Below are 21,397 nucleotides of genomic sequence, written 5' to 3'. Positions count from 1 at the left end.
ATTTTTCATACCTACATTTTATTCGAATGTAGCAACTGCACAATCTTATCTACCTACAAACAAAAATAGCAAAAATTATCAGCCAATCGCAAACAACTTGTGCCAATCAGATTCACTTCTCCTTACTATCACCATTTCTTGTTACTATTTCCTGTATGCTGGGATCTTTCACTGCATCGTCCGCGTCTGGCTTAACTTGTAGTATTTCATCTACGGAGGAGGGTGCCGCTTCGACTTTGCCTTCAGGGTAGAGTCGCTCCCACTCTTTAAGGTATTGTACAACGGGGGTGTGTCCGAAGGTCTCCGCCTCGTTGAGGGGCCGGCTGCCCCAGCGGTCGCGCGGGTCGTGGGGCACCCCACACTGGGCCAAGAGGAAGGTGACACAGGCGAGGTGCCCCTCGGCCGCTGCCAGGTGTAGCGCTGTGCGGCCGTCGTAGTCTGATAGAGTCATGTCCATGCCTGACAGGTGGTGTCTGTAGATGGAATGGGGGTTAGATAAGAGTCGAGTTGGACCAAATTATCTGTGCATCGTTCTAATTGGGCTTTGGCCAGAATGCTTTTGGAGTGTTCTAGAGATGGTTGTAGATTACTGATGATGGTCGCTAACGATTACGATTCGTGACTAGTAGGTAGGCCTGCCTATCTAAATGAGTGTGAAGCGGATATCGTTTTGTGTAGCTTCAACGGCAAAGGTATAAGTACAATGATTATTACTATTATGAAATTGTTTGCGTTTCTAAATGAGCGTAGAATGGTGTAATTCAGCTACTGAAAGCCAATTATAGCCTGATGCTCTTGTTTACCTAATAAGGTAAATACTTGGTTTTTATTTAGACTTCACCGGTACCGGTAGTAGAGACGAGTCGAAAGGACTCCTGACAAAGATTTCATGCATTATTATCATGGCAAATACACTCGTATAAAGTACAATAATAATAAGATTATCCCGTGTTACCTTCTCAAAGCGCTGAGGTCGCCACTGGCAGCAGAGAAGAGCAGGTTGACGATGTTGAGACCTGTGGACTCGAACTTGTAGCGTCGCGGGTCCTTCTTGTGACTCGCATAGCGAATGTTGTCGTATTTGTGGAAGTTAAATCTTTTGATGAGGTCCTGAAAATAAAACGCAATCAGAATTATAATTTGTAAGTCACTCGTGCGAAACTAACTACAAGTAAGTACTCATCATGTATACAAATAATGATGAAGACTTACATCGCAAAATTGCAACCCCCTGCAGCTGTTTCCAAGGGGGTCAAGAGGCGGCGACCACGTACAAATACCCATGACGTTGGGTACAACAATCAGCATGGCTCCAGACACCCCTGACTTGGCTGGGAGCCCTACTTTGAACGCGAACTGACCGGAGTAGTCGTACATTCCACAACTGTGCATCAAAGACAGCACGTTCCGAACAGAGTCTGGTCTGAGGACTTTGTCGTCGGAAATGGGGCAGATTCCACCGTTTGCGAGCGTAGCCGCCATTATAGCCATAATGTCGCAGTTAGCCTCCATGGAACAGCACTGAAAGATAATAAAGTCTGTTGTTTATTTTGTTTTTATCGTGTCACAATGTTTACTCGGTGTCTGGGCCAACTGAATACGCACCTGAAAATAGAAGTCCATGCATTCACGGAAGTTGGTTTTCTCGGGGAAGCATTTGTACTCCCTCATATAAAACCCGAGGGCATAGTTCCTGTCGGCCGCCTCTCTCTCTGACAGGAACACTGCGTTGTTAAAGGCCAGGGGCTCGTTTCCTGCCAGACGGCTGAAGAACGACATGACGTAGTCAAACTTCTCGGCCAGTGTCATTTCGGGTTTGTCCAGAGTCTTCAACAGAGAGCAAACGAGGATAGCGCCTGCGTTTATCATTGGGTTGTGCGGCTTCACTGGAATCGTCAACAATAAATGCATTGTTAATTAACCTGCATCAGAAAAGTAAGACACAGTAATCAATAAGAATCTTTAGCGTTATTTTCGGTACAAGTGCTTGGTTTCAGATTTCTTGAATATTCGCGGAAGCCCTGAGGTGTCTAGGGAACCACTGATCTAGGCTTAGGTACTCACTGTTATAGTCCAACACTAGTTCGTTGAAGTTCCGTCCGCTGGGCTCGGTGCCCACGTAGCCGTGCACCACGTCGGGCCCGAGGGTCTCCAGCGCCATCGCGTACGTCAGCGGCTTGCTGCACGACTGCAGGGTGAAGGGGGATGTCACGTCACCTGTAAAGGGATATAAAGTCAATTTTTATTCTAGGATGATGAACTAAGGTAAAACTCGTGAAAAGTTGCTTGCTGATGGGTCGTAAATATCGGGAGAAAAATTTGGCACTCTTCAAGGTCCTGTCTGCATTGCGTTTGCCAGACTTGATATTGGAGGGACTCACCTATGGAGAACCGTTGACCGTCAATGGTGCAGATGCTGACACCCCAATTATCACTAGAAGCTCTAGCTAGTTGCGGGATGTAGCTGGCCACCTTCCCGTCGCCGTTGCTCTTTGCCGCCCAGTACATCTCCTCTATATCCTTGATGAAGTCCTGGAAGTCCGGAATGACGAACTGGCTGCGGAAGGCTCGGGTGATGAGCACTATGTTGGGCAGGATCACCTCCTTGAACGTCTTTCTGTCTAGCTTCAGGGTTTCGGGGGAGCCCTCGAAGTTAGACTTCTTGTGCACGTTGTAAAGGTTGAGCATCACGTCTTTCAGTCTTGGGTCGTTCTTCCTGATGCCCGTTGTTCTCAGGGCCTGAAATTATTCATGAAAATTTCAGATTTTGTCTAATTTATCACTGCGTTTTAGTATTTTGATATTTTGTTACTTACGGCCAGAAACTTCCCCACAGGCAGGAGTCCTGTTTCCTCATTCTTGAACATGTCGAATAATACGTCGTCGGCATTTTTCAGTGTTCCTTCGCTTACGCTGAAAAAAGCTGAAGTTCAGATTTAAGTTTACACTTATCTATCTACAAATATACACATTACTAAATTTGAGAATATAGTACCTATACAATACACAAACACGAGCCAATAATTACCAGTTTATACGAAAAATATACTAAAGAAAAAAATGTAAAACAAAGCAAACAAACTTAACAACAACAACAATCTAAGCGTCATCAACTCATCAACATACTGTACCTACCTACATGCCCACCACTTACTTGTCTCATCATCATCAATCATGCAAGTCTACATTTAAGTACTAGTAGAAGTTATGGCTAGAAAAGTTAGGTAGGTAACGAGGTATCTAATGTTTTTTTCAAACTTATTATTTAAGAGATAATATCTCTGTCTGTCGTCACAGACATTATCAGTTTTATCATTTTCTTTTATTAGATTAATACAAGTTCAAGATTCTAAAATTTCCAGACATAAATAAATCAAGACAAAACTAAACAAATCCTCTAAAGACGTACAGTCAACATAAACGACAAAGCGATAACTGTATCATAAATGTAATTTGGGAAAATTCAGTGCAAATACCAAAAAAACTAAAAACCAATATAAAACTCTTGTAACAACGTCGAAGATTATTTTACACCTCAATATGTTTTCATGCTACCACACATAATTTACTAATACTCACGAAGAATTAGGATCGTCGGTGTGGACGAACGAATAGCTCCTGCTGCATTGTCGAATGAAAACATAACAATTTTATATACATTTTATATTTGACGGTTTTACAGAAAATAATTTAGTAGGTAGAGTACTTAATATACAGGTGGGCACCTGTCTGTGATATCGCCCAAAATCGATTAGTTTGGGTTTTTATTTGATCAATCAATAGGAACCCCATTTATTAAGTTACGCAACTTTCTATACTTTTCATTTATACTTTGTTGACAGATTATTAATATATCTCTACCCCATACTGTTAAAATACTATTGTACCTAAGTTTTGTCAGAGGTACAAATTCCCGGTGCCCTACACGACCGCCGACATCGCATCAGTTTAATACAAAGTTTAATTTAGATCAATAGAAGTTGATACAGGTCATTAACAATGATTTACTCAAGTAGGCGCCGCACACTTTCGATCTAACACATCAATTACTTGACAAATGCAATAGAATGACGACGTACCATAGATCAAGTAATTGAGAACTCTGAGCAGCATAAAATCCAGACGGAGATTTTCGCCACTTCTGGAACAAACGAAGATCACTTTTTTAGTATAGCACTTTAAGCACCTGATGATTTAGGATGTTTAGATGTGGGACTGACTTCGCCTTTAATTTGGTAGACAGGTCTGACTTGGCTGTAGTGTCGGTAGCAGGAGCAGAGGGTTGGTTCTCGGAGGATGGTGCCGGTGGAGGCGGCGAGGCGCCGTAGTGGAGCGTGCATGGCGGCGGCGGCACTGAGGGCTGGCAGCCCGCGCCCGGGGGCCCGCACCGCGCAGGCGCCCGCTGCGCCCCACCCACACCGTGACTCTCCACCTAATCTCTGTTTACCTGTCGTGCTGTGACGCAGGCGTTTGCATTGTCGCGAGGAACCTTATCGCAATGAATCGTCACGGTCATAGGACACAATCTCTATTATCTCTTCGCTATCTTTTATCAATTAGGAATGTCTGAAATGATGTTTGATCAGCGTGATGCAAATTAACTACGGGAATGCTTTATAGGAGATGCGAAATCCATGCCACTTTTTTTTATTGAACTTCGTCACAACGAGCGGGTTTCCCGCGTTTTCCATTGTTTGCATAATATTGTCTCGCTGATACTATATGTCCTAAACTCGTGCCCAACTTGTAAAGCAAAAACGTGACTTCATAATATAACTGCATCGGATGAGAATAGAACCGTAACCCATCAATTACTGATGTTTACAATACGTGTTTATTTACATACGAGCCGGACGTAACAGTCACACCTTAGTTTCGACGACATACCTCGAATTCGACATCACTAGCCGTGGACACTTTCCGAGATCTCTGAGCATCTTCAGGAGTTAACCCAGCAGGGACCGTCTCCGGGCATGGACCCGACATGGCGGATGAGCACACTCCACACTGGAGACTCCTCTGACGGAGCTAAACTCGCGCTCAACTGAAGCATATTAAAGCTCGCACTTTATAAATATAGAAAACTCACATTTGCCAACCGTTTCACTTCAGTCGTTCTCGTATATTTAGCCTGCGGTTGCAGACGCTTATTATAATTTTTCAGTTCGTCACCAACATCTCTATAGGTACGATTGTATACATTAACCTTACTGTTAACAAAAATACTTTGAATAGCTTGCAGTAGATTTATTTGACACGTTTAACGAAAGTAACATAGACAGGAGAAGTGTTCCGTAGAACGAGATCGCTCATAAATACGATATCTTCAGGCCGCGTGACTGGATGCAACTCAAACTTCCTCAGGATCTTTGACACCGCCGATTTTAGTTCCAGCATCGCGAACTTTTGACCTGAAACATGAAAAACACTTATGCAGCTTAGTCTAGCTGAAAAAACGTCCACATTTAAGTAGGTTTATAGGGCAGTTAATGTAATAGCTAAACACCCTTGTTTCAGAGTTTATGATCGATCGAAAAAAACTCCGATAATGTTTATATTGTTAAGTCTTGTTGAAGACTTCAGCTAAATCTTACCAATGCAGTTCCGTGGCCCGGCGCTGAAGGGTATATACGCATAAGGGTGTCTTCCCACACTGTTCTCCGGCAAGAACCGGTCCGGGTCAAACTTGTCTGCGTCTGGGAACAAATCCTCGCGGCGGTGCAGGTCGAAGATGTGGATGTGCACGAACATGCCCGCCGGGATCGTGTAGTTGCCTGGATAATTAAGTGTATTGGTCAGGATTGTGAGCATGTTTATTTAGTGGGTCAATCGAACTGTTGTGTTGAAAGTAAGTTCTAAAGTGATGGCCCTGGTAAAACCTGCTCATAATCTACTCGTCAAACTGAACATCATTCGTCAACTAATTATATGTATTCAAAATAGAAATATAATAATATATCCAACAGTATATCTAGCCTACATCCTTCATGCTCCTTGGGCTTGGGTGCTTTCGGGAACTTGTCATTGACACCCTGTGTTAATAAGAGGAAAAAGCGATTGAATTTTTGGGGAGCATGACATTAACAACCTATATTAACTATAAAATAAGGGAGAAAAAAGAGAAAAAGTGGAACAAGCACAATATCCTACTCAGCACGACAGGCTCCTGCAGCTCGCGGCTGATGAAGGGCACGGGCGGGTAGAGCCGCAGCGACTCCCTCACGCAGCAGTCCAGATAGCGCATGCGCGCCAGGTCCGCCATGCTCGCCGGTCGGTCCGAAGACCCGAAGATTGAGTCCAGCTCAGCTATGACTTTTTTCTGGAAAGCATTTTATCTTCATCAGAATTATTGTTCTCGTAGTCAGCTCGAAATCGATCACTAATGGACATAGGCACAGCATTTTGGTGTTGTTTGTTGAGTTTTATTTCTATATTGATTAAGTTGTACCGAACATGTTCTCTTTAGTAATCATTAGACAGATCAGTTAGCTTTTCTTTTGACTATTTCGTAGTTTAATCAGCTTGCTTTTCTTTTGATTTTCAATCAAATAAGTATGGGGTCTGGCCTAGGGTAAGTGTGATTACACTATAGCTACTTGCCTGGATGTCTCTGTGGTTAGCCAATAGCATTAGGAAGTACACCAATCCGGAAGCTGTTGTGTCATGTCCCTGAAAGAATTATGTATTACTTAGTTGAATTAATTAGGTAGGTACCTACATTTATCATAATAACTCATGCGCATTTATCGCTCTACGCAGTCACTAACCTCAAACATAAATGTGTCTACTTCTTCCTGAATTCCTTGGTCATCAATCAGTCCGTCTTTTTCTGCAGATATCAGCAAATCTAACATAGCTATTTTATTTTTACGCGTAAAAGCGTAAACTTCATCATCCGTGTCTTCTTTATTTATGATTTCAGCCACTTTAACATCATGTTCCTTGATATATTTTTTCCTCTCCTTTATGACATTTTTGGTAAAGCTGTGGACGATGTCAAGATGTTTTTTTTGGCTTCTACCTAACGCAGTGCGGTAGTATACGAAATCGTTGAATAAGTGAATTCTAGTTGAGCGTGTTATTATGATCCTTCCTACGTCATAAATAGACTTCTTGTAGAGTCTACCGGCGTCCTCCTTTTCTTCGTCCAAACAAGTCCCCATTGAGGTTTCTGCAATCAAACAATACTTTTTATCATTAGAAAATTGGTTTCTCTCCCTTCTTTATTCTACAATAATCAGAAAAATAGAATATATAGAATATCAAGCAAACAGTAGTGCCTTATTCTTTAGTGGTAGCAGGTATTCTCACCGCATATACTATTGAGAGTGAACTCAGACAGTAAAGGAACGATGTCTAAGGTAAGTATCCCATCTTCGCCACTATCCAGTTTCTCTGCCATTTTCTTGCTGTTCTCTTCTAGAACCTCGCTAAAGTGACGCAGGATGTTGAAGTGGAACGCAGGAGTCAGGATTTTACGACGCCGCTGCCATTTAGTGCCTACAAAGGTAAATCACATAGCAATTGATCGATCCTAAACCTTCTAAAGCCATAAAAAGTATCAGATAGCGTAAATGCATATCACGTTGACTCAAGTTCAGCTGTAGCTTTAGGGACACTAGTATTTAGGTTTTACATTTACGGTATAAATTACTAGCTCGGTTGAATTATTATTCTTATTCCCTATCTGCGAACAGGTACTTTCAGTTAGTCAATAATTTTAAAGTAATCGCTCTTGGTGTTAAGGAAAAAATTGCCATGAAACATAGTGATGATGATGATTGATTGTAATTTGTGATTAGTATGATTACCTATCGGTGTCTCGGTGATAATGCCGGTAATATTTAATTAATAATCGATGATTACCTCTGAGCAGAGTCTCAGGAATGCATTGGTACCATAACTTTGGACATAAATAGGGGTTACTATACTAGCACAAAATATAATTTTGGTTAAGAGCGCAAAATATAGTTCAAATTGGGAAAATAATTTATATAACTAACCTATTGATTATTATATCATAACTAACAATTAAAATAAGTTATCTTTAAGAACAGAGTCACACACTAACATCAGGCAAAACATGACCTATAACGACTGAGGGGCCGAGCCATTGCCAGGTGTCTACTAAGTTCTCCGAAGACAGCTGGCATTGGCCCTGTCCTTGTTAAGTTTGTTGCCATTACTAATGTAAGTGTGACTCTGAAAACCATTAATAAAAAAAAGGAAAAAAAAAAGAAAAAAAAAAAAAAAAACTTGTATAATGAGATACACGGCTGGGGGTTTTTAGTCGGTTAACGCCCGACACTACCTGGGTCCTCTTCCCAGGTGTCCATGTTGATTTTCCCCCAGCAGTGGAAAAAAAAAAAGGGAAAAAAGAAAAAGAAAAAAAAAAGAACAATATATATATAAAAGATAGAATATATATATATATAAATGAAACTTCCTTACCGAGTAGAAAGTAGATAAAAGAATTAAAAACTATCTCATAAAAATTACCCTTCTTCAAAAGGCACGGACATAAAGTCTGTGGAGTGATAACAATTTCTTAAAAAAAAAAAAAAAAAAAAAAAAAAAAATAGGGGTTACTACGAAAGATACGGATATGCCAGTTGCCAAGAATGATGATACTATAATAAGGTATACTTATGGTTTTCAGTATCATTCTTAACTGAATATTAATTGTAACCATAGGAGGAAAATAATGTAAAAACTATTAATATTAAAGGAAAGCTCGCCGAAGTGATTGTGTAATGACGCCGAGTGATGTCAAGCTCTTACCCCCACTCAACAATAGTCCATCCCCTAGCCAAGGCTTCATGAACTTATATACGATGCTCTTCTCATTGTATTTCGAATTTGACAAGATTATCTGAAATAACAAGATAACCAATTATGTTAATCTTACACGATTAATCAAAAACTGCAATATACCTACATAATCAGTTATTCACTGATAAATTTCCACCTATTTACATGTAGATACCTAGGTATATTAATTATTGTGCAATAACCTCTATGTCTTCAGGGTTGTAAATATTCGCAGCCCCGTAAGGATAACTCCAAAACCGGTAAATGCCATCGTATTTCTTTGCGTCTTTTCTTACTTTGTCGAAGAGTTCATCTGAAATTATTATAAATTTTATTATTTACCCCAGCGAATGTTGGCACGATTCCTAGGTAGGTAGGTATTATATTTTATTATTTAGAAAATCTATTTCAAATGTTATCAGTTAAACATTTGACCCCATAAGTAGTTTATAAACTACTTACCAAATGTTTTTGGTATGTAGGTACTACTTACTACTATTTAATAATTTATACTCATCTATTTACTGAATATCAGTGAATCAGTTTTGAATTTTACTTTAAACTTATTATTAAAGTAAATTCATTACCTTTTCAATGATACGGAAAATAGGTACAGCAACAGGAACACGGGGAAAAGAAATCATTGAAAAAAGCAGTTTTTAAATCATGCACGAAAGGTAAACGGACAGGCAAGCATAGCGGGACGGCCGGAGGGCGTTCGATTACCTTAGATAGGGAGTCGGTAGTGGTGGCATAAGTAAAGAGCTCCTTGTGGACGATTACGGACTAATTACAATGATGAGCGAATTAACTCTCCTCGAGTTACATATGATAAGTCAGGCGCACCCTGGATAGTCAGCGACTGTGACTAATCCGACTGGCCATCCTCTCAACGTAGTGGCAAACACTACCTAGACTATCTCTAGAATCCGTAACCGTTTTCCTACGGCTAATTCGCTATTGGACGGTTCGTCGACAGGACGTTTAATTTCTTTCCATTTCCCCAACAGAATCACCGACACGCTATACATATTATAAGGAGAAGTATCTTACTAACCAGGCGGTAGCATATCCTCCATTAAATCGGACACGACGAAGAGTCCTTTAGGTCCTGGAATACTCAGCATCAGCCGCGCCTTTTTGTTATAATTAAACCAAACATGAAGAATGCACAAAATTAAAATAAACACTAAAGCGTAGAACAAAACCATTTCGATATTTTTTTTTGTTTTTATTGATTTTATTATTTTAACCCGATGAAACAACTCGACACTTGACTACTAGATAAGTGACTGAAACTATTGTAGCAAAGTTAATAATAAATACTATGAGAAGAGTCCTATCGGGGGAGTGGTAGATAGGAAACACACAAACTCAGGGTATACAAACGTTCACTGTATTTCAAGGTTCTTCAGACACGTAATATGTAAGTGAGGTAGTCTTTGCTTACAACTAGGTAATAGTCGCGAAGGGGATGCAAGCGAGCGTGATCCAGCCGGGAATATGGTTTGGCGCCGACTAACTGCGCGCGCGCGGGCTTCGCTGGCCGGTGGCGCGAGCGCGGGGTGCGCGCGGGTGAAGGGGAGGACGCGGGACGCGGTCTGCGCAGTAAAGCTGCGCAGTAAAACGGCGCGGCGGCGTGGGACGCTAACCGTTTTCGGCGCGCGATTTGTTTTCGCGGGAAAACGGTTAGCAGTCTTGTTACATCCTCCCCCTCTAGTCCGAACTAAGCGCCCTCGCGTTCGGAGTAGCATGGTGACAGCCCTGGTCCTCCCCCTAAACTGTTCGTCGTCCTCGAGAACACTGATGGTCGGACGGTGGGGTGGTCTGCGCAGGGGTTCTGCGCGCGCGGGGGTACTGCGCGCCGCGCGCTGCGTGCTGGTAGAAGGCACCGGGCGGGCCAGCTCTGCCTGACGAGGCGGGCGGCCGGGCTCCGTGTGCTGGTGGAAGGCACCGGGCGGGCCAGCTCTGCCTGACGAGGCGGGCGGCCGGGCTCCGTGTGCTGGTGGAAGGCACCGGGCGGGCCAGCTCTGCCTGACAAGGCGGGCGGCCGGGCTCCGTGTGCTGGTGGAAGGCACCGGGCGGGCCAGCTCTGCCTGACGAGGCGGGCGGCCGGGCTCCGTGTGCTCCCAGAAGGCACCGGGCGGGCCAGCTCTGCCTGACGAGGCGGGCGGCCGGGCTCCGTGTGCTGGTAGGGGAGGCGGCGGGAGCGCGCGCCGCGGGCACGCTGGGCGCGCCGGGGCGGGTCATCACCGTCCTCTCCATGAAGACAGAGAGCTGCGCCGCCGTTACGCAGGCGAACGCGTCGAGTATAGCGGCGGTCGCGGCGGGGGTAGCGCGCGCCGCGGGGCTGCACGCCGCTTACTCGTAGGGCGCGTCGTGCGTGGCGGGTGCGTCGTGCGTGGCAGGGGAGGCGGCGGGAGCGCGCGCCGCGGGCACGCTGGGCGCGCCGGGGCGGGTCATCACCATCCTCTCCATAAAGACACGGTTGGTCTTGGCGGCCTTGGCGACGGTGTCCAGCAGCACGCAGGCGAACGCGTCGAGTGTAGCGGGGAGGCTGCGCGCCGCGTACTCGTATAGCGCGTCGTGCGTGGCGGGCGCGTCGTGCGTGGCAGGGGAGGCGGCGGGAGCGCGCGCCGCGGGCACACTGGGCGCGCCGGGGCGGGTCATCACCGTCCTCTCCATAAAGACGCGGTAGGTCTTGGCGGCCTTGGCGACGGTGTCCAGCAGCACGCAGGCGAACGCGTCGAGTGTAGCGGGGAGGCTGCGCGCCGCGTACTCGTATAGCGCGTCGTGCGTGGCGGGCGCGTCGTGCGTGGCAGGGGAGGCGGCGGGAGCGCGCGCCGCGGGCACACTGGGCGCGCCGGGGCGGGTCGTCACCTTCCTCTCGCCGGTGCAGCTGCGGTCGTCATCGTCGTCAAGGCCGCGCGCCGAGTGTCCTCGGTCCTCGGAAGACGCGCCGGGCTTTGCGGGGGGGCTGCGCTCCGCGTGCTCATAGGACGCGTAGGGCGGGCCAGCCGGGCCAGGCGAGGCGGGGCGACCGCGCGCTGCGTCCTCGTAGGACGCGCCGGGCGTGGCGGGGCGGCCGGGCACCGCAGGGGGCCCGCACGCCGCGTGCTCCTCGTGCGCGTAGGGCGCGCCGGGCGCGGCATGGAGGCCGCTCGCCGCGGGAGGGCCACGCGCCGCATGCTCGGCGGGCGCGCCGCCGCCTGGGGGCATTACCGTGGTCTCGCCGGCGGTGCCGCTGCTTTCGTCTTCCTCGAGGTCACGACGCTTCGCTCTTCCCTTTTCGGCAGCATATTTTTTCTTCGCACACACTTACATTCACGCGTCTCCGCGAGTTGGGCGCCACTATGAGATCACTATGCACAACTAGTAGGTAAATGGGAAGCGTGGTCCAGCCGGGAATATGGTTTGGCGCCGACTAACTGCGCGCGCGCGCCGTTTTCGCTGGCCGGTGGCGCGAGCGCGGGGTGCGCGCGGGTGAAGGGGAGGACGCGGGACGCGGTCTGCGCAGTAAAGCTGCGCAGTAAAACGGCGCGGCGGCGTGGGACGCTAACCGTTTTCGGCGCGCGATTTGTTTTCGCGGGAAAACGGTTAGCAGTCTTGTTACAATACTTAATTTAATATAGGACTCGTATCTGATTAGAGCTCTACTACGTAGTCATTATTATTGTAATGACTTGGACATAAGACTAGGATACTATTATGTGCTAACTACTCTAACAAGTTTCCATTTGCGGTAGCTAGGTACTTCACTAAGGTGATCATGATCATCAGAACTGTAATTTATGATAGAATCCGAGTCATGACTTTTTTTTACTTTAGATCTTAGCTAAAGGTGCTGCAACTACACGGTAGGCATGACCTGTGGGACATTCATCAAATCATCACGATAAAACTCTCTTAAATCGGGGTAAATGTTATCATAAATAAAATGTATCAAATTAGTGTTTACAATATAATATATAAATTTATAGGTATTATTCTTATAAGTAATACCCAAGTGAAACAATAAATTCCTTTTATTTAAACATAATATCACTTGTAACTTTTTACAATAAATTGCAAATTGCACAATACATTAGAAAAAAATCTATTGTACAGTTCTTTTTTTAAAGGAAACAAGGACGGGTCCGTTGTTCCTCAGGACGAGGTCTGACACGAACTCCAGGTCCTCCGGCCGAGTCACTGGCTGAAGCTCGAACTTTCGCAGAAGCGACGACACGGCTGATTTCATTTCCAACATGGCGAATTTTTGACCTGAAATCAAAGTGCTTTTTAATTACATATTTTTTGTATATTATGAACATTGTTTTCTGCTTCTGTAGTATTGTTTCGCGTTTGTTGTTGTTGGGTGGTGACAGGCGATACGCCACTATGTATGACCATATTTTTTTCAGCTTGTTCACATTGATATGAAACATCATGTCCTGATCATCAACCCTGCACTTCTAGGTACTATATAAGGCGTTGAACTTATTCAACCTAACAATAATAGCGATACATGTTCGCAATCATGTGGTTATTAAACCAGTTTGTGTAGCTATTCCTATTTTCTTTGACTTAGCTTTCAGGGATTACAGACGTGAGCCAATGAAAATTAGTTACCAATACAGTTCCTAGGGCCGGCACTGAAGGGTATGTACGCGTAAGGGTGCCTCCCCGCACTGTTCTTGGGCAGGAATCTGTCCGGATCGAACTTCGAAGGGTTCTCAAACAAATCTGCTCTTCGATGGAGGTCGTAGATGTGGATATTGCACTGAGTACCAGCTGGAACCGTGTAACCACCTGGAAACAGACGAAATTTTCAGAAGCGTATTTTCCCTCTAACATCATGGAAACTTACAAAATTAGAACGGGAAAACTTGATACTATTATATATTAAATCTTGATTCAAAATATATGGTACGAAGTCTGCTTAAACTGTTTTTGGTATTAACTACTCACTTAAGACCACCTCTTCGTTCAATATTCTGGCGATAAAAGGTACTGGAGGGTACAACCGAAGGGATTCTTTTATACAGCAGTCGATGTACTTCATCTTCCCAAGGTCCTGCATGGTGGCCGGTCGTGTGGAATCACCAAATATTTCCTTTAATTCTTCTACCGCTTTGTCCTGTAGGCGAAATATACATTTATTTATATATGTAATTAAATAGGTTTTTATGCATTTATGCCATGGGGTGTCCAGCACCAACTCTTAAATCGAAAAATTGACGGCAATACATTTATAATCGATTTAAGGGTTGGTGCAAGAGACCCTTATTCGTAAGTACCTGGACCATCTTATCGCACGCCAAAGACATCAGTAGATAAACCAAACCGGTAGCCGTTGTGTCATGCCCCTTTAAAATAAGAATTTATATTTCAGTAGCTGTTTTATGAAAGGAATTTTTGAGTTAATTAATTCATAAATTTTACTTACTTCAAACATGAACGTGTCCACTTCTTCTTGAATCCCCTTATCGTCAATTGATCCATCTGTTTGAGCGGTGATTAATAAATCTAACATAGCTACCTTATTTTTACGATTATACATGTAAATCTCTTCATCGTTTTTGTCTTGATCATCTTTTTCATTCATTATAATGCCGTTCTTTCTTACAAACTCCTTTCGTTCTTTTATGACTCTTTTAGTAAATCTATGTACAGTATCTACTGATTGGTGAAACTGCTTTCCTGTGGAAGTGAGGTTGAATATATTGTCCGAAAATAAGTATACTTTTGAGAAGCGCTCCACCATAAATTTGCCAACTTTGTGTATGGCTTCTTTGTAAACTCTCCCTTCGTCTTTTTGTTCATCGTCTAATTTAGTTCCCATTGCAGTTTCTGAAACAAGTTTTTATTTTTAATTAAGTTTTTTTCTTCCAAATATTGTTAGTTACCTACCCTAAAATTTTTACTTGTTTAACATTTTTTGATATGACTGGGTGTATCAAATTCGTGTTCCCATTTCCAAATTTAGAATTTGCAATTTCTAAAATTATGTTTTTACGATACAAAGATTTACATTTGCTGAAGTGGCAATGGGCTAGCCACGTAGCCCGCAGAGCCGCAGACCGCTGGAGTACAAAGGTTCTGGAGTGGAGACCCCGTGTCGGCAAACGGCGTGTCGGTCGCCCCCCAACCCGTTGGTCTGATGATCTGCGGAAGGTAGCGGGAAGCCGCTGGATGCAGATGGCGGGTGACCGTTTGGGGTGGCGATCGTTAGGAGAGGCCTATGTCCAACAGTGGACTACAGAAGGCTGAGAGAGAGAGATTTACATCTCCTCTACATCAATCACAACCACAACAATCCTAACTCATCTATCCTCGTACCACAGATGGAGTGTAGCGTGTACTCCGACAGCAGGGGCACCACATCAGCGGTGACGCCACCAGCCCCAGTGACGTCACCAGCCGCCTCCAGCTTGTCTGCCAGCCTGAGACTGTTCTCCTCAAGAACCTCGCTGAAGTGGCGCAGGATGTTGAAGTGGAACGCCGGAGTCAAGATCTTGCGACGCTGCAGCCATTTTGGGCCTGTGAGGTAAGGTTTTTGTTATTTTATCTTGTTATATGTAAGATGAGTGGTTTCTCTGTGTGTGAGGCAGTTCAATTGTGAAAGAATTTTGATTATTTTTGTTTTAATCAGGAGACTAATCTATGATCATGATAACTGGGTTATGCTGCGTGTTGGTGACTAATGACTTTAGTTAGCATTATCAAATATACTTTCAGAGCATGAGTGATGATTTTTTTTTTAAGTATCTCGTATCCCCCATTTACAAACCTATACTACAGGTTATATGAATAAAAACTACTTACCACCGCTTATGAGCAAGCCGTCACCAAGCCATGGCTTGAGAAAGTTGTAGATAACTCCCTTATTGTTGAAAGTGGAGTTCGACAGTATTATCTGAAAATAATAACAATTTTATGTACATTTTCCTCCTCATCAGCAATTAAGATACCGATACGGACGTTTTTATTAATCTTATATTTATTTTTAAAGACTTAGGATAATGATAGTAATTAATTATACAGATTTAGATAAAATAACTATGTCAAATTTACCGGCTATACTTAAAGTCTAAAATGTTCCCTGAAAATAATTATTTTCTTCACCTCTATATCCTCCGGGCTGAAAATGTTGACGATACTGATGGGACTGCACCACAGTCTCCAGATTCCGTGGTATTCTTTCGCCATCCGCCGCCCATACTTGAAAAGCTCAACTGAAACAATCGTAACTTGTTATAGAGAAGACATTGGAAATTGCGGTAGTTACCCATTGTAGGTACTCAATAATATCTAAGGAATCTAGGAAACTTAAACCGGGTTAAGGCTTCTGTACAGGGTTTTGATAGGTTTCCGTGGGATTCGGTATAAAAGTAGCCTTATGTTATTCCAACTAAAATTTATGTGTAGTTTCCCGAACCTGTTCCGTAGTCTTGGAGTTGATAAACATACATAAATACATAATAGGTCACTCTCTTAACTTTATGTACTTTAAATGTTTTCATGAAAATAAGGACATACCTGGAGGCAATATGACTTCCCAAGAGTTCCCGATGACGGCCAATCCTGGCGGGCCCGGTATCTTCGCGAGCATCCGCGCAGTCCTGCTGTAGTTCAACACTAAGTGCACTAAACATAGCAACACCACCGTTATTAGCACAATTTGAATCATTTTGATGCACCGCACTGTCCTCACATGGTTTGCAATTCACTGACTGATTCTATTCACTGTTAGTTTACAATTGCCGCCCTTTATCACCATTGTAAGATAATTTTTGACATGTCTGTGCACTAGATATCAGTAGCAGCTATCATTGGTCAAGCAAGACCCAGACGTAAACAAATTAATACTAATAATATTGATAGCTAGTCATATTGTTTTCAGTAGGTGTCTACCTATCTTATGAGGATAAATTTTTAATATATATTTTTGGTAAGATCGTTGAAATTATTGAAATGATATTTTTTTTAGTGCAACGTGCCGGTACCGAGGCGATGACTGTTCAGTTGCCCTTGGCCCTTGGCCTTGCGCTATCAGCTCAATGATGTTTATTGACATTGTGGCAGAAAATAATTAAATTGTATAAATTCTAAAGGATTCACTGCACTTTTATTTTTGTTTAAGTTATATAATATATATTATTAACATTATTCAATACCTATATCCTAAATAAAAATATGGTACACATTAAATTAATTACCAACTTCATCAAGGGTTTCTATTCATAAGGCCCACAACTATAGTTTTCACTGCTCTATATGGGAGGCACTCCACCCAACCATCCGATTTGATTTGATGCACCACTTATTTTCAGTCGTGTCGTGAAAGCGAATGACCGCCGTGCAAAATATGTAATATATTTAAATACAATACGTAAAATTATATAAATACACCTACAACACAAAATTACCATAATATGATGTATTCGTACTACCTATATTAAATTACCAAATAACAATTATTTTCACTGTTAATTTATTTAAATAATAATGTATTTTTGGGGTGTAAATACGAACCGACATTATGTTTAACTTTTTAAAGCATAGTGCACACTGTGCTATAACTCCACGTGCTTTATACGACTTGAGCCTACTCTTTTTTGAGTTAGTTTTCTGAATGGCATTGAAGCCTTCCTTTATTCTATACAGGATGTAAATAGATCACACGTGTAGATATTGTTTCATATAATTATATCTAATCATTCATTCTATTCTAGTCCATAATCGTAACCGTAACTAATTGTAAGTTTTTGTTTTGCGTATTAACTTTTTTGCGATTTTTTGAAGTGAGTGAAAAGCAGACTTAGAAGTTTACTTATGGTACAATTCATTTCTTACATCGGTACCATACTTACACGACTCTAACAAGCACCTTCATACATCAGAACTTACATATACATGTACATAGCAACATGAACTAACACCATAATTATCTACATGTCATAGAGTTAGAGACTATTGATTAGTTAGGTATTTGAAATACGTAAGATGTAGTATTTTTGTTTCTGGTAGGAGCCAGTAGCGAATGAAACCCGTTTATTTCAAAATATATTAAAGAATTCGAAAATATTTCAAATTGAAAAGCAAAAAATATTTAATATTCCCATTTATATTCATATTAGTAGTGAAAAAATACTAATGCTAGTGTCGTCGTTGAAAGCGCACATATACAGGGTGTGTGGTCCGCAGCACCAGGTCGGCACTGAACTGCAGCTGGTCCGGGGTGGTGACGGGCAGCAGCCTGTATCTGCGCAACACGGCCGATACTGCGGATTTCATCTCCAACATCGCGAACCTTTGACCTGAAAATTGCAATAGTTACAGGATTATTTAAAGATAATAATTAAAAACATTTTTTTTTGGCTGCACTCGTAGTACCAAAGTCAGATAGTATGATAGGTAGATTAGTTCCCGGTTTTGCCGTAAGAGCGGGCCACACAATGCGTTGCAGCGCCGCACCGCAGAGATTTGGTCTTGTGATTTTGAAAATTCGCCATTTGATTGTCAAATGCGCCGCAACGCACCGTGTGCCCTCGCAGTGGCGCGGACTCTACTCTAGCTTTTCCCGAAACTTAGCTCTGTCATAAAAGGATAACCCGTGGGAATTTTGGAATAAAAAGTAGCCTATGTGATATTTATTTTGACCTTTAAGCAACAATACTGTAAGTTTTATGTATGTCCTCACCGATACAATTCCTAGGTCCGCCGCTGAACGGTATATACGCGTAGGGGTGCCTGCTAGCGCAGTTGCCGGCGGTGAACCGCTCAGGGTTGAAGACCAGCGGCTCTGGGTAGAGGTCCGCGCGACGGTGCAGGTCGAAGATGTGGATGTGGCAGAGGGTCTTGCCGCGCGGGATCACGTGGCCGCCTGGAAGCGATGGTTGTAGTGGTTGTAGAGAGGTTGGAGAAGCTGGTATAGGAAGAAGATTGGGGTGACTCGGAGAGGAAAGATAGGATTCTGCTTGCGTAGCTACACCAATTAGGTATGTAGGCCAATATGTTGTAGAGTTTATCCTACAGCTAGATCAGATGGCAGAGATTTCTGAAGATCATCAAATAATTTAATAATGTTCAAAAATCTGCAAGCACAGGGCTTTCCTTCCTACTCTGTTATTCTATCTCCCAGTCTGCTACCTTTATTTTATGCTGTCAAGAAATATGAGGCGTATTAGACTATTGGTGGTGGAGACCTCTACAGACTCTACTCTATTCGACAAACAGAAATACTCACTCAAAGTAACAGTATCAGTGATATACCGGCTGATGAACGGCACGGGCGGGTACAGCCGCAGCGTCTCCTTGATACAGCACTCGAGGTACTTCATCTGACCCATGTCCTGCATGCTGCCGGGACGGGAAGACTGTCCGAATATTTCACGCAACTCTTCCACCACTTTATCCTGGAATAATAATATATTTGTATTTCGCACCGTAAATTGATTGCAAATACATTGATTGATCTAGGTACTCGTTTACTTGCCTGCACTGACGGGTTGTTTGCCAATTCCATCAGTATGAAAGTTAACCCCATGGCTGTTGTATCGTGTCCCTGAAATCAAGTTTTTTTTTGTTTTCAAATATCGTTACCATCAAGCATATTGGTGTTAATATAAATTTTACCTCGAACATAAACGTGTCGACCTCTTCCTGAATACCATCTACATCTATCATACCCTCTTTCTCAGCGGATAGCAGCAGGTCTAACATGGCCATTCTACGTTTTATAGGGCCAACCACATCTTCTTCGTCCAAATCATCAGTAGGAACCTTAAACCCATGTTTTTCAATAAACATTCTTCGGTCCTCTATTATTCTTTTAGGGAAGTTGTGTATTACATTCAACACTTCCTTTTGTCTTCTACCTTCTTTGGTGAGATTGAATATGGTGTCGAAAGCTAGCCAACTTCTAGCGATCCTGTGGATGATCAGTTTACCAATTTCGTGAATGGCGCTCTTGTAGAGCTTGCCTGCACCTGACGAGTCTTCGTCCAGTTTAGCCCCCATTGATGTTTCTGTGAGGTAACATTTTTTAAATTATATTTTTTCTGTTATTTCTTGTTTCTTTATGATTTTTACTGTAGATGCTTACCGCAAATTGAATTGAGCGTTGTATCCGACATAAGTGGTATAACATCGGATCGTTCGTGATTTAGCTCATCTTCTAGTTTCGTAACGAGACGGCTGCTATTTTCTTCTAATATCGCGGTAAAATGGCGAAGAATATTGAAATGAAATGCCGGTGTTAATATCTTCCTGCGCATTTGCCATTTATATCCTTTACTGAGAAGAAGGCCATCGCATAACCATGGTCTTAAATTATCATACAGCAGACTTTTTTCGTTGTATTTCGGATTAGAGATGACGACCTAAAAACAATTCAGGCACGGGTAAGTTATATCATAGAATAACGAGTACATTAGAACGTTATCCTACTTACCTAATTCGTATTGTTCAGATTTCTTTAGAAATTATAAAACAAAACTGAATACTTAGAGATTCTTACTTCAATATCGTGTGGATTGTAGATGTGCACGACTCCGTACGGGTAGATCCACTGTCGGTAGATGTCCTCGTGCATACTCGCCCATTTCCTCAAATTACGGAACAATTGCACTGCAATTTTATTACATAAAAAAAAGATTTACTTCTATTACGGAAAGAAAGGATATTAAAGACGATTAGATTACTGAAATTCGCTACTGCCTCGAAGGAGAATTAGTGGACGGTAGAGCTATACCGAGATTGATGATTGATGATGATTATAAACACCTTTAGAAAGTAAATAAAATTCATCATCGAAAATCCCGGGGGTAGAATATACCCAACATACATTGATACTGATCAACTCCGAATACGATAAAAAATACTGATATTCCCATTGTTAAATAGGACATAGTATACCGCTGACAGTGGCAGCGACAGCTTTATCATTTAATTGATAAAAATTTGGAATCGTATTTAATACCTACAATATGAGTACCTAAGTATAGCAGCAAATTCTCGATTTGGTATAGGTCTATATGTTAAAAAACTAATTACTGATTGAATAAAATGAAGGAAAAAATAATAATATAAACACATTGAATAGATTTTTTTATAGTGTTTTTTATATTTTAATAAAATTTTATAGCATAAAAATATAATATACTTAATTTAATAACATCTAACTATAAATTTATATTTTCTTTACCTGGCGTGCCGACAACTTGTAAACAACTTCCAAAAATAATTGCTCCTTTAGGTCCGGGTATGCTCCAAAAAGCCTTCGCCCGGCGTCGACAATTTAGAAACCATTCCAATATGCACACGCAACATATTACACTCGCTACAATCACCAACATTGAACACTACCGTCTAACTTCTTAATCCTGGATTAACTTAACGTTGACAGTAAACTTAGATAGTAATTTTCAAGGTAATAACAATCCTGAGATAACCTTATCCTTGGAAATGACAGATGATTGTTGACACAACAAGCCAAACCTACGTTCATGTAGACGCTAAATATAAATCAAATTAATCGTATAGGTATGTATCAGACAGAATAATAACAAAAGAACCTTCTTTTCTTAATTCTTCACACTTC

General features: G+C 42.5%; 2 protein-coding genes across 5 annotated transcripts; both read right to left on the bottom strand.

Moving 5' to 3' along the window:
- Nucleotides 1–16: 16 nt before the first annotated feature.
- Nucleotides 17–5,137, bottom strand: LOC105389281 (glutaminase liver isoform, mitochondrial). Of its 4 annotated transcripts, none has more exons than XM_011560371.3 (10): nucleotides 4,888–5,137; nucleotides 4,080–4,141; nucleotides 3,580–3,621; nucleotides 2,817–2,913; nucleotides 2,382–2,739; nucleotides 2,065–2,217; nucleotides 1,606–1,886; nucleotides 1,213–1,521; nucleotides 956–1,110; nucleotides 17–473 (listed from the first exon to the last, which is right to left on the bottom strand). In XM_011560371.3, the coding sequence occupies exons 1-10, from the start codon at nucleotides 4,984–4,986 to the stop codon at nucleotides 113–115; spliced, it is 1,917 nt and encodes a 638-aa protein (XP_011558673.3). In that variant the 5' UTR covers nucleotides 4,987–5,137; the 3' UTR covers nucleotides 17–112. The 4 variants fall into 4 exon arrangements, with proteins under 4 accessions (XP_011558673.3, XP_011558672.3, XP_037968423.2 ...); XM_011560370.3 differs by lacking the exon at nucleotides 4,888–5,137 and adding an exon at nucleotides 4,221–4,570; XM_038112495.2 differs by lacking the exon at nucleotides 3,580–3,621.
- A 95-nt stretch (nucleotides 5,138–5,232) lies between these two features.
- On the bottom strand, nucleotides 5,233–21,336 carry LOC119692359. The gene is made up of 27 exons (XM_048633213.1): nucleotides 21,002–21,336; nucleotides 20,315–20,424; nucleotides 19,901–20,177; nucleotides 19,432–19,823; nucleotides 19,292–19,360; nucleotides 19,043–19,211; nucleotides 18,497–18,679; nucleotides 17,954–18,113; nucleotides 16,333–16,517; nucleotides 15,919–16,028; nucleotides 15,619–15,709; nucleotides 15,133–15,333; nucleotides 14,240–14,643; nucleotides 14,091–14,159; nucleotides 13,762–13,930; nucleotides 13,423–13,602; nucleotides 12,914–13,074; nucleotides 11,692–12,117; nucleotides 9,869–10,088; nucleotides 9,015–9,124; nucleotides 8,782–8,872; nucleotides 7,312–7,500; nucleotides 6,768–7,171; nucleotides 6,601–6,669; nucleotides 6,151–6,319; nucleotides 5,595–5,774; nucleotides 5,233–5,411 (listed from the first exon to the last, which is right to left on the bottom strand). Exons 1-27 carry the CDS (start codon nucleotides 21,150–21,152, stop codon nucleotides 5,248–5,250), a joined length of 5,103 nt encoding a protein of 1,700 aa, XP_048489170.1. The 5' UTR covers nucleotides 21,153–21,336; the 3' UTR covers nucleotides 5,233–5,247.
- Between the last annotated feature and the right edge of the window lie 61 nt (nucleotides 21,337–21,397).

The sequence above is a fragment of the Plutella xylostella genome, chromosome 5, assembly GCF_932276165.1.
Source record: "Plutella xylostella chromosome 5, ilPluXylo3.1, whole genome shotgun sequence".
Lineage (NCBI taxonomy): Eukaryota > Metazoa > Arthropoda > Insecta > Lepidoptera > Plutellidae > Plutella > Plutella xylostella.
Note: the sequence above shows the minus strand (reverse complement) of the source record. Positions and strands in the feature narration are given on the sequence as shown.